At 44.8% G+C, this 14,937-nt stretch overlaps 5 protein-coding genes across 5 annotated transcripts in view; 1 reads left to right on the top strand and 4 right to left on the bottom strand.

The window, feature by feature from the left end:
* TREMEDRAFT_45109 (uncharacterized protein) overlaps positions 1 to 3,764 on the top strand; it is a 4,145-nt gene extending 381 nt beyond the window's left edge. Inside the window, exons 2-11 of the mRNA XM_007006358.1 lie at positions 22 to 422; positions 470 to 544; positions 704 to 819; positions 864 to 1,298; positions 1,343 to 1,739; positions 1,958 to 2,056; positions 2,099 to 2,215; positions 2,373 to 2,673; positions 2,789 to 3,121; positions 3,247 to 3,764. Coding sequence (XP_007006420.1) covers positions 139 to 422; positions 470 to 544; positions 704 to 819; positions 864 to 1,298; positions 1,343 to 1,739; positions 1,958 to 2,056; positions 2,099 to 2,215; positions 2,373 to 2,673; positions 2,789 to 3,121; positions 3,247 to 3,654 — 2,565 coding nt within the window. The 5' untranslated portion in view covers positions 22 to 138 and the 3' untranslated portion in view covers positions 3,655 to 3,764. The remainder of the gene's footprint in view (positions 1 to 21; positions 423 to 469; positions 545 to 703; positions 820 to 863; positions 1,299 to 1,342; positions 1,740 to 1,957; positions 2,057 to 2,098; positions 2,216 to 2,372; positions 2,674 to 2,788; positions 3,122 to 3,246) is intronic.
* A 750-nt stretch (positions 3,765 to 4,514) lies between these two features.
* Positions 4,515 to 7,055, bottom strand: TREMEDRAFT_64113 (uncharacterized protein; the record flags this gene model as incomplete). The annotated part of the gene is made up of 7 exons (XM_007006419.1): positions 4,515 to 4,583; positions 4,685 to 5,391; positions 5,706 to 5,903; positions 6,222 to 6,235; positions 6,282 to 6,388; positions 6,494 to 6,597; positions 6,740 to 7,055. 7 exons carry the CDS (start codon positions 7,053 to 7,055, stop codon positions 4,515 to 4,517), a joined length of 1,515 nt encoding a protein of 504 aa, XP_007006481.1.
* Positions 7,056 to 7,411: 356 nt separating this feature from the next.
* Positions 7,412 to 8,809, bottom strand: TREMEDRAFT_64112 (uncharacterized protein; the record flags this gene model as incomplete). The annotated part of the gene is made up of 1 exon (XM_007006418.1): positions 7,412 to 8,809. One exon carries the CDS (start codon positions 8,807 to 8,809, stop codon positions 7,412 to 7,414), a length of 1,398 nt encoding a protein of 465 aa, XP_007006480.1.
* A 1,731-nt stretch (positions 8,810 to 10,540) lies between these two features.
* On the bottom strand, positions 10,541 to 11,752 carry TREMEDRAFT_64111 (uncharacterized protein; the record flags this gene model as incomplete). The annotated part of the gene is made up of 1 exon (XM_007006417.1): positions 10,541 to 11,752. The coding sequence occupies one exon, from the start codon at positions 11,750 to 11,752 to the stop codon at positions 10,541 to 10,543; it is 1,212 nt and encodes a 403-aa protein (XP_007006479.1).
* Positions 11,753 to 12,810: 1,058 nt separating this feature from the next.
* On the bottom strand, positions 12,811 to 13,831 carry TREMEDRAFT_64110 (uncharacterized protein; the record flags this gene model as incomplete). The annotated part of the gene is made up of 5 exons (XM_007006416.1): positions 12,811 to 12,893; positions 13,031 to 13,165; positions 13,213 to 13,516; positions 13,571 to 13,716; positions 13,768 to 13,831. The coding sequence occupies 5 exons, from the start codon at positions 13,829 to 13,831 to the stop codon at positions 12,811 to 12,813; spliced, it is 732 nt and encodes a 243-aa protein (XP_007006478.1).
* Positions 13,832 to 14,937: the final 1,106 nt, after the last annotated feature.

The following is a 14,937-nucleotide window of genomic DNA, read 5'->3' as shown; positions in this document are numbered from 1 at the left end:
TTGACTGTTCTGCTTGTATCCATACACCCATACATCCAACCTCCCTCCTTCTTAACCTCACACTTGATCAATCAGGGATATTTGTAACCCACCCGATCCCGTCCGTCAAGTCTCTCGTCGGTCTGGAGACTCATCGTCATGAGCGCGACCAACAAAGACACATCTTCCAGTACCACCCCTCAATTCATCGCCGCCCTCGTCACCGGTCTCATCGTCGTCGGTGCTCTAACCGCATTATGGGCAGTTTTACATGGCAAGAAGAACTATAGAAAAGTCTTTCAACCTAGAGTCCTCCTTGCTCCAGAGGCGAAAAGACCTCATGAATTACCTTCCAATCCGATAGGGTTTTGGAAGACTGTGTTGAGGACACCGGATACGGATATCATCATTGCGAATGGTCTCGATGCGTATTTCTTCGTCAGGTGAGTTCTCAGGTCCATGGTACACGCGGTTAATGCTGATGAGAAAGGTTTTTGAAAGTTTTTGGATTACAGATGCTCGTTCCATATGTTGTCTTGACCATTAGCGTATGTGTTGGAGTCTCGTGAGTTCTCATCTCTCATCACTCCACCAAGTCAACGACCCCTGGTGACTACCCAAACTCATGTTGATACTCCTTGACTACCCAACATCCTTTGTTTCTCGGCCTGTTGCCCAAAGGACCCAACACTGTGTCGATCATCTGACCGTTGCTTACCTTCAGGGCGGCGAAACCCAATGCTGGCCAGTCAGGTCTGAACAAACTCACTTTCGGTAACGTTGCTCTCGACAAGCAAGTCCGACATGTCGCCCATTTCGTCGTTTCCGTGGTCCTCATCTGTACGTCATTCATACAGATAAACCAATCACGCACTGATCACCAGTTTGGACCATGTTCCTCATCTGGAGAGAATACAACCACTACGTCGAGATGCGTCAGCAATGGATGACGTCGCCTCAACATCTCACCCTCGCTCGTTCCCGTACCGTGGCACTCACCAACGTTCCCGACGGTATCAACTCTGAAACCGGCATGAAAGAGCTGGCAGGTACCGTCGCCCAACTCACTGGTCGCAACCAAGCCAATGCTTCCGCATCCCGTATCAGCGATGCTACATATGTCGCTCAACCTCAAAAGGGAGGAGAACTCGGCGCTGCCGGCGGAGTACGATCCGTCTGGCTCACTCGTAAAGTCAAAGAGGTCGAAAAAGTTTGGGAGGAAAGGGATAACGAATGTATGCGATTGGAGGGTGGTGTGGCCAAACTGGTAAAATTAGGCAACAAGAACTATCGCAAAGGTAAAACACCAGAGAAGAAAGGTGTGTTTCTCAGTTGCGTTCCCGTATTCCCTGCTGACACGTAGGCACATACGACGCTGAAAATTCCACACACATGGTCGACCGATTCGTTCTGGCCAAGAAACGTCCCACTTGGAAGCAAGGCCTTCTCGGGTTGATTGGTAAAAAGATGACTCTCGACACGTCCCCGATATACATCAAAGAACACAACGATCTTCTCGCTACCCTCCGTGCCAAGGAGGACGAGCTGCCTCAAGGAAACACCACCTTTGTCCGTTTTGGCTCTCAAGCGGAGGCTCACGCGTTTGCAAAGCTTGCATCAAGTACCCCAGGCAATAAGTTGGTTCAGACTAGTATCGAGGTCGTGCCGGAAGATGTTCAATGGAGCAACATCTCTTTGAATCCGTATGAAAGGAAAGTCAGGACCATGATTTCTTGGGCACTTACCATCGGGCTCATCATGTGAGTGGCTATTTTTCTCCCCCCCGGATTCTCCCCCCTATCTTCTCACACCTCACTTACCCACATACCAATCAGCCTTGGTCACCATGCCGTTCCCCTTCTTTCCCCCCTGTCCCCAGTTGTACCTGGACGATTCAATCTAACATTTCTCTGCTGATCCTCTCGCTGGGGGCTGTGGCTGTCGGCACCCTGCCCTTTTTTCCTATACTGACAGTCAGCGTCTGGGCCCCCATTATCACTTTCGTCGGCATGGTCAGCAACGTCGATTCGCTGTGTCAAAAAGCCTCTTGGTTGGCATGGCTTTGCACCATTCCTCCGTGAGTCACTCCTCATGATGTTCATCAGAAGACTGATGACAGCGCCGTATTGGGTATCATCAAGGGTATCTTGCCCCCTGTCTTGTTCGCTGTGGTCTTTATGGTTTTGCCTATCATATTGAGGATTTTCATCCGACTTCAAGGCGAAGTCCGTAAGAGGTTAGTACCTCTCTTGTGCTCCCTGCATTCTCCCATTCTGTCAGCCCTTTCATCCGCGGGTCACCCTTCATTCGCCCGTTATGAACCATTGAAGTATCTGCCTTCCGACTGCTACCTCCTTCGTTACAACGCCGGGGCAAGCTTTCTGACGCCTCAGCGATATCGACCTGAAACTCTTCTCTCGATTCTGGCTGTTCCAAGTCATCCACGGGTTCCTTATCATCACCCTCGCCTCTGGTCTCATCAACTCGCTCAGTCATTTGGGTAACACCGCTAACTCCGTCCCTACACTTTTGGCCCAAAACCTTCCCGGTGCATCCGTCTTCTTCCTCACCTTCTTCCTCACTGCCACTTTCTCATCCGCTGCTCAATCGTACTCTCGAGTCAAGCCGTTTGTCTTTTACCTCCTTCGAGGTATCTTGGCCGGTGGCACTCCCAGGAAGTTTTACTTTAGCGAGGTGGGTTATTTCCTGACTACACATATCTTCACTAGTCCAGTTGACACTGACACTCAACCTTTGCACGTTCGGAAACCCATCTGTCAATTTGTCTGACCAGCGCACTGATGTTCAGTACAAAATGGGATCCTTCGCCTGGGGAACTGCTTGGCCTCCAGTCTGTCTCCTCGTCTGTCTTACTGTTGTCTACTCTGTCATACAACCAATCATGTGTGTATTGGCCATTGTCGCTTTCGCTCTCATGTACGCCGCATGGTCTTACATTCTCATGTGGACCGCCGATCAGCCCGACGCTCTCGAGACAGGAGGACAATATTACATCAAGGCTTTGCGAACGGTCTTTGTTTCGCTATACATTGAGGAGATTTGTCTGGCGGGATTGTTCTTCTTGTCCAAGGATCAGAACAACAAGCTGCCCAAGTCGGCTACTGCATGTGGGGCCCTCATGGTGAGTAGCAATCGTCCAACTTGCGCTGTCCTTCTCGCGTTCTGCTCTTTCACACCCCCCTCTTGTGCACATCTCAGGTCCATTTCATCAATTTGACTCACCCCCCGACCTCTGCTAACGACCAGATCGTCATGATCGTTCTCACCGCTCTCTTCCAAGCTTACATTGACTGGCGTGCCTTCCCCAAGTCGTACCTCTACTACGTTCACGCCTCAACTTCTCGCACAGCCACCGAATCCAAGCTCGGTGCCGTTCAAACCGCCACTTCGGAAGAGTACGATACCGCTGGCCCGGAATACGGCAACACTTCTGGTTTCCATGAACGCGCCTTTGACCATCCGGCATTGTGGAAGAAACAACCCTGTGTTTGGATCGCCAATGACCCATTGGGCATTGGCAAGTTTGAAGCCGAGAGGATCAACGAAGTGGGCGTGGAGGCGAGTACGGCATTTGCAAGCATGGATGACAAGGGGAAATTGCACGTGGAGAGGAGCCCTCCTGATGAAGCCTGGTACGGTGGATTCACCTCGTGAGTGAGGGATGGGTTGGTTGGATGTACTGTATATACACACGATTAGGAGAGATCTTTGGTGGGTTGGTTAATATATACCGGTTTTGTGGAGATGCATAATGTGATGTTGAGCAATGGATCTTGTCTAATCATCTCTATATACCCACTGTTTCTTCCTTTGAGCCTTCATGTTCAGATAAACATTCTTCATTCTCTCTTCCTCTTCTGCTCGTCTCTTCTCCCCTTCTCTCTGACCCAGGGGAATTTGTCCATGAGGGACACAACCGAGATGATCACATGTTTCTTGTTGTGTTTCGAGCCAGTGGATCAGATGACCGGAAAGGGAAAAGATGGCATTACCAAGATTTGGATAATTGAGAAAGATGTATGGGATGTGGTGACGAGTATGAGTATTCCGATGTGAAACTTGATTTGAAGTTTGGTCAGGGAAATTTCCTTCGAGAGGATGTTGTTGGTTCAATGGCGGTTGATCCGTGTGATGGTGAGAGTTTGTTAGATGGAAGGAAGAAGGTAAAGGTAGAGTACGGAAATATGACTGATTTGTCAATAAATAATTCTTCCTTCTATCCTTTCATACCAGTGAAATTAGAACTTGTTTTCGTGATTTCTTCAACAATCAAACAGCCTCATTATTCTCCTTTTTGTGACTTCCTTGAATCCTGAGATTATGTCATCGGGGATCACGAAACTTTCATCACCTTGTGTATTCTCATCAACCGTCCATACTCTACTCATACTGAATTCTCTTGTGGTGGGATTTTTGGCAATGAATCGTCCACACTACGTCTTCCTATGACTTCCTCTTCACCGACTCTACACGTTGTGTCCTCCTGAGATTTATGTTTTCTTTACTGGAATACTCTATCTTTGTTCAACTTGTATCTTCTCTACTTCCATACTCCATACTCGTGCGTACAAATTGTATTTTCTCTATATCCATACTCCATACTCGTGTGTACAAATTGTATCTTCCTTTCACACTCCATACTCGTACAAATCGTATTTCCTCATACTACTTACAATTCACTCACCAGAAAAGTAGCAAGAAGGAGACAAAACGCAAGAAACGAGTTGGACGTATAGGAGGAAAAGAAACTACCAACCTTTCTCTTATCTTCTTGCCAATGAACATATAACCATTCTTCCATTCCTTCCATCCCTCTTCCTCCATGTTTATATATGATCTGTATCGGCTCTAATCTCTCGGAATATTCTAAACCCCTCTTGATGAAATACCTCCTCCAACGACCTTTGTCAGAAGAAGAAGTATACCAATTAACGTTTTTCTCAGTGAACCATATCCCTCTATTTGGTGGTTTTGTACTTTGTATCAAATCCACTTTTCTTTCTACACCTAACGATGTGAATTGATGTAAACCATTGATTCCCTTCTTGGTTGACCTTGGAAACTCTCTTCCAATGTCTTGTGATGTGTCAGAAAGAGAGGTCGAGTCCGATATGTCCGATTCGAGGGATGAGAAGGAATCTTCCGATTGGAAGGATGAAGAAGATCCGTCCAGATCAATGAAAGGAGAAGTGGTAGATGGAGTAAACATTGAGACTAAGAGTTCTCTCGGGAGAGTAGGAGGTATTCCATGAGAAGGTCGATATGAAGGTGGTAATGTGTATACACCAGAGGGAGAAAATAATTTGACGGGTTGATGTCTTGCCATAGCTTCGAAAGATAAGACGTTGAGTGTAGGATGAGAAAGTACGAAATGAGAATATTCAGATTCTTCTGTAGGGTTAAAGTCACGTTCCATCTTTAGTCGTTTCAACAATCAATACGGAGGAGGTTCTAACATGTCTCCCACTTCACATACGTAACTCCAAATTGGTTGATCAATCTAAATTAAGGCCGAACAGTATGAAGGACATTCTTGGAAGGAAAAAAGTGAAGGATCTCCAAGATATATCCCACGAACCATGACGGACGAATAACAGAGGATATCATTCAACAATTCAAGAGATGACAAAGAGGACAACTTCTTGGGGAAGAACAAATGATATAACAGGCGGATGATGAAAGGGCAGAAGAAAACAAAAACTGACCATTACAACTATCTGGTTTTCCCATATCATTCCATTTCTCATAACTCTTAAAATACCCATATTCCATCATCTTCCCTTCCACTTCTTTCGAATTCTTCAAAAATGTCATATGACCTCTCATGAAGATCAATTGAGGTCCAGGACCGAGTTGATCGGTAGGTATTAGAATCTCGTATTCTTCTGATAGATCATATGGGACTATTTTGTCAGTTTCGTCATTCCAAATCACTAAAATTATCTTCTTCTTTGTGAATCAGCCGTCAACTCATTCCCCGTTATCACTATCCGAATCGTGACCGAAGAACTCTCCTTCCGAAACGTTCCCCTTTACCCACGCTTCCATTTTCCGACACGAGTCACGATGGTTACCAGTATCTGAAGACTGGGTAATTGGACGTGGAGATGAGAAAGGTGAAAAAGGTCTTGTCTAGGAGGGGAGATGTCCAAACAACAGGGATTGCTTTTGAGGGACAGAAAGGCATTTTGAAGAGAGGTGAAGATGAATGTATGACCCACATGTTCGAGCGAAACTGATATCAGTGATTTCTTTCGATTTTTTGGAAGTATACGACTCACTCTCCTAAAAAGATATCAACGTCACAGAATCCCCACCAGACGGTGGAAGGGGATATATACTTTTGGAATACCCATCCTCTCAAGATAGGATATACAGCTTGGGGCATCTATTTATCAGATGTGACATAATTTCCGGAACATGACACAAAGCTGTCAACAACATGAATTTATCAGTTGAGAAGGTCTGAGTTAGGGAGAGGGGAAGTATTCACCGGCATGGATCCTAGATATCTCATATCTTCCAACATCGTCTTACGCCGATGATGAGTGCATCCTCCCCAATGTCGGCAGAAATAATCAACATGAGTCAACCAAACTATTCATAAGCTTTTGTTTTCAACCTCTTGAATCTACTACCACCCTGAAGCTTCTTAGCACCTAAGGCATGTTCATCATATCACCAAACATGTCAAGGTCTCAGACTAGGGACAATTCAGAGAGTACAGACCAGAACTTACATGCTTTCTCTGATAAACAAACATGTTTGAGATTACTTGGAGCTCCTAATTTCTTCAAATCCGAACATCCATCCCGTTGAACAAACACCAACTCCACGCGATTTTGGTATCTCAAACTATCGAAAAAATAAGGTAGAGTGGGCGGTAAGTTTACTCCTTTGAAAACCACTATCAAAGTTATCAATGGTAGAGTCGATTGGTCCTGCTCTATCGAAGGAGTTATGAGATGAGGTCGGATACTGAAACGCCAGAGAAGAGTGAGACAAGCAGCTAAAATAAGGAAGAAGAATCGTTTCCGAGCTCGGAACGGTTTCATCGTTCAGGAAATATGAACGCTTGTTGAAGTAGGGTCATGGAGTGAGAGATGACCTTTCCATCCATAGACCTATGAACGATGTGACATGTCAAGGTTGATGTGCCAAGACATCTAACTTTATGTCGACCATCATCCTCGGCCATCCCCGTTATCTCAAATCCGGTGATCCCGGTGCCAGTGACTAACCACTGGGGCGATCAGTAGATCTATTTACACTTCGTACATATCCTACAACCCCTGTAAGAAACACACGTAGAGCAAGACTTGAAGGCATACAGTCTCATCTGGACCTCAATGCATTGGATCTTTATCTTAGAACCTGGCCACTACACTTCTGCTCTACTCAGAAGATGTTGTTAGATATCCATGTCAGATGCCTCAGACATTCCGTCAATACTGTCCAACCCGTCATCTCCCCTTGTTAGAACAATCGCACCATTGATGATAGAACATCGTTTCTTCTTCACTGCCTCACGCATCTCGTTCCAATTCACAGATAACACCAGATCCTCAACATTTGTTGATGTGGTCTCACGGTTCAACTCCTTTTGTAATCTAGCAGCCAGAGTGTGCGAGATATCATCAGGTTCCCACCCTTCCAAGGCGTCAACACGAATTGTACTCTGGATGAACTGTTGGATTGTTTTCAATATTTCAGGTTTAAACTCCGAATCTATCATACTTGGAAAGTAATTGATTTCCAATTGTAGCTGGGACCTTGAAGCTCCATATTTCCTTTGAATACAACTTGCGATTTGAGACTGACGGAATTTTGACCAACCTTTGGTTCGTAGACAATTCGACACAACTCTACCAGTCATCATACTCTGTTCATCTTGTGGGATCCATCTTCCAGTGATAACTATTACACTTCTAAGAGTTTCACTTTCTGAATCAAAAACATCTGGTATCATACGACAACTCACCCCTGGAGTTTTGTTTAAAAAGAGCTTTTCACTGCAGTTTGAGAAGAAGAACAGGTCTCCATCACATCCATCATTCACCAGTGTAGACTCCGTGTCCGACTCATCAAACCCGCTTTGATATTCAGGTGAATCAACTGATACCAATTTCAGTGATGAATCTTCTAATATCAATCGTCCTCTTCCATTGTAGAGTGTCTTCTGGAGTTCTAATGTAGTCACAACTGTGCAACGAAGCCTTGGGAAATAAAGACTTATCTCCTCTCCTACTCGCTTCAGTGAGTAGTGCCGGGAGAACATGACCTCGCCAAGTATACGCATACAGGTTGTCTCAACATGAGACAGATTGTGAGGAGATTTTGAGTCGCTTTGTGGACAATAAAGCAACTGTATATCGGATCGGAAACACGGATCACCCCAACCAGAAGCTACGATATGGGAAGTGAGCACAAGGACATCTTCCCCGGGAGTACCGGTGAAACCGTTGGGTACATGATGAAAACGAATCCCGGGGATATTGGAAGAAAAAGCGTTTTGTTCGAAGGTTCCAAAATCAAGGACCCCATAGTCAGAAGAATGTATATCCTGAGTGATTTGGTCTACCCTCCCCTCTTCCCCTGGATCGTGCGTTTCTTCGGTTGCTCCGAAGATGAGTGAAGTTGTTGAGGGCCACGCCGGACACTTCCATGGACGGTCAACTTGTTCCTCCTTGTTTAACGAGTCGAGGGTCCAGTTGATAGTGTCATAGCTGTCATGGTGTGACTTTTCTACACCTAGACCATCATTATCACACCAAATGGGTGTTTGGAGTGTCTTAGACGATGCGGACATCGAGGAATCTATTCTAAGGGTGTAGAGATGTATCGATAGAGTCGACAGATGATAGTGGGGAATAAGGAGGTAAGAGAGATGTTTAAAGGGTCGGAATCTGAAGGTGAGATTGAATTCCCATTCAGTATATCGGAAATCAAAATCTGAGGGGAGAAGGCTACGGATCTTGCCAATGTGGTACAGTATCCGTGCGTCTCAACTTTCCCTCGATCCACGTCCCATTTTCCCGGATCTGGGATAGGACCTGTAGCCTACCTTCTTGACTACATTCCTCAAATGGATCACTTCATTCAATCAGAGATCTCAAATGAACCATTTCAATCAAGTGGAAAATTTCATCCAATCTATCTTGTGAAAGGAAGGAGGATATCAGAATTACAAATTAAAGTGATATGATTGGAACAAGAGAAAGAGATCATTGCCGCCGACACCCACGTTCCCGGATCTTCAATCTTTGAAGTCTTATGTAGTCCCCGATTGAGACGATCGTTCGTCCTTCTCTTGTGGTGAGGAAGTGAGTGATTTGGTATGAAATTGGCAATTTGACAGAGTTATCAACGAATTGGCCGCTAATCCCCATCTATGCTCACACACTATTTGCACATTTCACTCTCATTGTGATTCGTAGTGATCGGGTTCCACTTGACATGTGGAAAAGGTAAGATATATCCCGACTTCTTAGAATACAACACTGGCGTAGAGATATCCCCCAGTTTGGGAAAAGATCATGACACTCCAGGTAAGTGTCGGGTCTCATACGGCATCTGACGGCATGGACAACAATGCACAGTAGGAGTAACACATGAATAGGCCAGTCTCACTTGTACACATTTTGGTCACGGGGTAGAAAGAAAGAGAGAACGAATGACTCTCTACTGTCAGGCTCAGGAATACCAGGCTACAGGAGTGTAGTGCCAGGACCAGACCTTTTAGATAGTCTGTGCTTCACTTGTGATATGGCTCCAGTGGCCTTGCAGGGAACAAATCCATTTATGTAGAAGATCTAACAGACCTGGAAAGTTCTTGAGAGTGGGGAGGGGAATACTAAAGAACACAAAGTACGTTTGACAAGGGGACTATGGAAATAGACTGCAACTATATGGGAAGAGGGGAACGGGGTGATACCGATGCAGTGAAGTAGTAAAGATGGAAATGGATATGGGGTAGAAGAGCGAAGTAAGACAGAGATCGATATGAGACACGGGGATTGAGGAAAAGTATCATGTGGTGTGAGAAAATGAAATAGGGGTAGTAGGAGAGGACACGGTAATGGAAAAGAAGTACGACTACTACATTCCTGTAACCAGATACCCGTGATCCTGACAGTAAGAGACGCGGTAATGGGAAAAAGTACAACACACTCCAGTCACCAGGTACCCAGGTAGTCTTGATCCTGACATGTGCCAAGACATCTCACTCTGTGTACTCATCCATCCATCCTCGGCCATCTCTATCATCGTCCGGTGATCCCGGTGCTGGTGACTGACCACTGGGGCGATTAGACGAGCTACACTACGAGTACGAGTACCAATATTTGGTGTTCCCTAACTTTTTCTAACAAACACACATACAATAAGGGACGGCTCTCAAGTAATCTGGGGGGAATGGATTCACACTTCCTCCTGTCTGACTGCATTGAATGCTAGAGGAACATATAATCAATTCTCAGTTCTACTTGAAATGTTACTGTCAGATCTCACCGTCAGATTTGGCATCCATTCCATCAGTTTCCTACCCATCAAGTCCTCGAGATACGTCAACCCCCTCTGGGGTGACCCAACAAAAGCCACTTTCTTCAGCTGTAACCATCGTGAACCAGTCCGCGGGTACGACCATATCCTGGGGACTGGTCAATGACCTCTCGTCGTTCAACTCCTTCTGCATTTTGCTGGCCAATTTGCAGGACATTTCATCAGGGTTACATCCCTCCAAATCAGTTGGAGACATAACAGCCCAGACCAAGGCATGAATCTTTGCGACTTTTAGTGGATCGAGCGGCAAGCTGGATTCCGTAAAAGTATTGATCTCGAACCGTAGATATGACCTTGGATCATTTCCATTAATACTCTGGATATCACTATCAACTCGGAACCTTTGTAATCTTTTCCAACCATTGGTCTGTAAACAGTCGTTCACAGACTTATTTGTCATCATGCCCTCTCCTTCTTGCGGTTCCCATGTTCCACTGATTATTGTTACACTTTGAAGATTTTTGACATCTGACTTCAAAGCACCTGGTATCAAACGACAACTTACTCCTGGGGTTCCGTTTGAATAAAGCCTAATATCACACTTTGGGAAGGAGATTTTCCCAAATGTCATGTCCCAACCTCCAAAATCGGTATGAGGTTGGGTTGGGTCAGCAGAGATCCATTTCATGGAAGTATCATTTATCACTAATCGTCCTTGCCCATGGTAGAGAGTGTTCTTGAGTTTTAAAACACCTATGACTGCGTGATCAATGCGTAAGGAATCACTTACTGCCTCTGCAACTCGCTTCAGTGAGTAGTGACGGGAGAACATCACTTCACAGAGCTTTTGCATGCAGACATCATAGACTTTGGTAGGATCAAGAGGAGAGGTAACTTGCGTACAATAAATCAGGGTGATCTCTTGTCGAAAACGGGGATCACCTTTACCATTGGCGGCTGTCCAACTGCTGAGCAATAACACACTTTTCCCGGGATCACCTGTGAGAATGTCGGGCACATGATGGAAGTGGACGCCGGGCTGATCGGTAGATAAATCGACTACTTGATTGCCAGTCCGGAAATCGAGGATACCATAGTCGAACGAGTTCGAACCCTTGAACTCTTCCTCTTCCATTGACCCAACTGTACCTGCCGTTGACGGATATGCTATCGACATCTCTTCCTGGGGAAGAGAAATTGGATGGGGTTTCTCAGTCTGGATGGGTGGTCGGGGCAGGATCAACGATGACATTGAGGACTCTATTTGGTGCCCAGAAAGGTGAGTTGATAGTGTTTATGGATGACAGTGGGGAATGAGAAGGTAACAAAGAGGTTCCAAAAAATTGGTATATGAAGCTGAATTCGAATCTTACTGACTTCTTTGGGTATCAAATTTAAAGGGAGAAGGCCATGAAGATGGCTACGGATCTTATCAATGTGGTATCCGTGCGTGACCGCCTATCGTCGACTTACCCTCTCACGTAACTTGGGACATGGCTTGGAGCCTGCCTTCCTAGCTACATGTTCAACTAAATTATCTCAATCAAGTGGATATTTCATCAATTAGTCTTTGAAAGGAAGGAGATCATATCAGTATAGAAAAGAAAAATCAAGGTCTAAACTAGAGATTGGAAGATGAGAAAGCACAGCATTCCGGCTGAAATCCAACTCCCCGCATCTTTGTGTTTCAAAGTCTTGACTCCGGGTGAAACAATCACTTCTCCTACTGTATCTACACTTGAGCTGTGGTACATAACTTCAGGAGGTTTGTATGACACAAACAACTTATCAAAGATATCAATGACCGTGATATAAGCTCATACACAACCCGCCCCTCTACCTCTAATTGTTGATTCCTTGTAGGCAATTCCACCATGATACCTGTAAAAAAAACAGAATTCGACGTTAGATGTTAATACAACGCTTACATATGTCAGACAAGGCCAGTCTCGGAAAAGAAATGAGACACATAGGGAAGTTTCTCGTTTTATGATCATACCTACGTCCACACAGACTGGCACGTAAGGAGGTTCCAGGTTGTCCAGGATCACGACTACACAGGACGGGTTCTTTAGAGTAGTACTCCCTATTTCCCGTTCCCGTCCCGTCTTACTTTTCCCGCTACGGACCACCTTCTTCACCTGCCAATACTTTTTCTCATATCCGTGTCCCTCAATCTTTTCTCCGTCTTCCTTCACTCTTCCACCTCATAATGACTTGTTATACGACATGGACCCTGAGTCAGTCCGGACGGGGGTCCTAGGGCCGGTCCGGGTATCATGTCGATAACCGAATGTACGAAATTGTGACTCATGCTGCCACCTGAACGCGTTCCAACAATTCATCTCGTTCACTCTTCTCTGTCCTAACTTGCGAACTGCTGCTAATTCTTGCTAATTTGTGCTCATTTTTGCTGATGTTTGTGTTGATGAGAGCTCAAGAGTAATTGATGCATACATATAGAGATATACAACAACTTATGTGTCTTCGGAGGGAGGGGTTGCTGCGACAGGGGCACGACGACGCTTACGGGGAGTATCGGGGGCAACAACACCTTCGGGAGCCATATCAGGCAAATGAATCGCCATCAATTGCTCAATATTAGATCTGATATGTTGACATTGATATAAGATAGTTTTCGGTTCCAATTGATACTTATGTGTTGCTAAAAAATTAGCTTTGCAGTTATATTTAAGAACGAAAAGTACTAACTCGCTAATTCAGCCTGGATCTCGATAGCTTTCAATTTCCCTAACTCTTCTCGAATATTTCCTGCAAAGCTCGCTTGATCTAGGATGTATTCCGCTTTTTCGACAAAAGTACAGCGAGCTGTCGTACCCCTCGCAATGCATTCGGTACATGCTCCCGTAGGGAGCTCACCGACGGTAACACAACCGAAGGAACACGTAACTTCGCGAATTTGACGAGTTTGACACAACTGACAGCTAAATGTTCCCATTCTGACATGAGAATTAGGCGATACAGCGTGATTATACGCCTCCCGGTAATTTTTATACTAATTGAGTCAGATAAACACAACTTTGACGAAAATTGACTCGAAAGCACTAACTTTTGACGATTCATTAGGAGAAATTCCAATCCTAGGACCTTTATCTCCAGCTGCAACCCGAAGAACCTCATTACGACCAGTATCAGACCATTTCCGTAGAGGATAAGCAACAATACCATCCCAATCGAATTTGGCGCTCCACTCCGCTAATTATCAGAATCAATTAACCTCTTAACGTTGAAAAAGCAGCAACTAACGTGAATCGGGCTTAGTCGTAACCAGTTGTTTCAAAGTAGCAGGAGGAGTAGGTGGGTTCGACATGATATCTTTTCAAGAAGCTTAAAATTCAAATGTCAGTGTGGTAAAGTAATGTAAGACGTTAAAATTTGAAAAGAGGTGGGGAAGAACTCATGACAACGACCTGGTATATGTGACAACCAGCAACTTGACCATTTCGCTCTCCTTGACAACCAAAGGATACTTACCCTTGACAACGACATGCATACCCTCGTTTTAATGGTTTGAGGACGTAAATTACGTTGATTTACAGACCCTGATTTACACTGTCTCAAGTCTATCGTTTTTAGCACGTCTTGAATACATGAAACCGTAAAACGGATCAAATTGTTGATTCCTGCAGGGACGTTTTCTGAACAACGACGTGGTCCTAATTCCTGCAGGTTATATGTCCGTTGTGAGGTTTCATACTCCTTTGACTGTTCTACAACGCCCTTGGCTACGAGTAAAGAAATTTTAACCACAGTTAGCACTCACGAGCAATAATTGGCAGAAAGTAGCAAGAATGAGCAAAAATTAGCAGGAAATTGCAGAATAAAATTTATGCAAAGGTAATGCTACACGAGAAGATACATTACTGTACAATACTAAACAGATATGAGTTCTTCGGCAGATGCTTTACTCAACCAATGTTGTAAGGCGTCTAAAGATGGATTTGGTAAAGTATGTCTATGTTTATCCCAAACCTTTGCTGCTTCAACATCTTCTATTGCTCTTGCCTCACTTAAACGTCGAACCGCTCGAATAATGCTAATACGTCTTCTATAAAAACGTTTTTCGGTCTCGCTTGCATTCTTCAGTCCATTAGGGTTATCTTCGTACTGACTTTTAATTGATGGGCGACCATTAATACCAAAGAGATACTCTTGCCATAATTCCTGAACCGTTTGAACTGATCTACTCATAGTAAATGGTGATAGCAGACTGGTTTGGATAGAGGTTTGAACGTTTATATTTTGGGAAGATGAAGATGTAGTTGCAAAGAACGAGTTTGTAGTAGAAGTTGTAAGTTGTTCATTTGGCAAAGTCGTCAATGAAGTGCTTGCTTCGTTTGTATTTGCCAATCCGGAGTTCAAAGACTGGTTTTCACGTACGATAGACTGTAATATAGGCGGAAAAAGGAGTGGACT

Source organism: Tremella mesenterica (assembly GCF_000271645.1).
Source record: "Tremella mesenterica DSM 1558 unplaced genomic scaffold TREMEscaffold_10, whole genome shotgun sequence".
Classification (NCBI taxonomy): Eukaryota; Fungi; Basidiomycota; class Tremellomycetes; order Tremellales; family Tremellaceae; genus Tremella; species Tremella mesenterica.
Note: the sequence above shows the minus strand (reverse complement) of the source record. Positions and strands in the feature narration are given on the sequence as shown.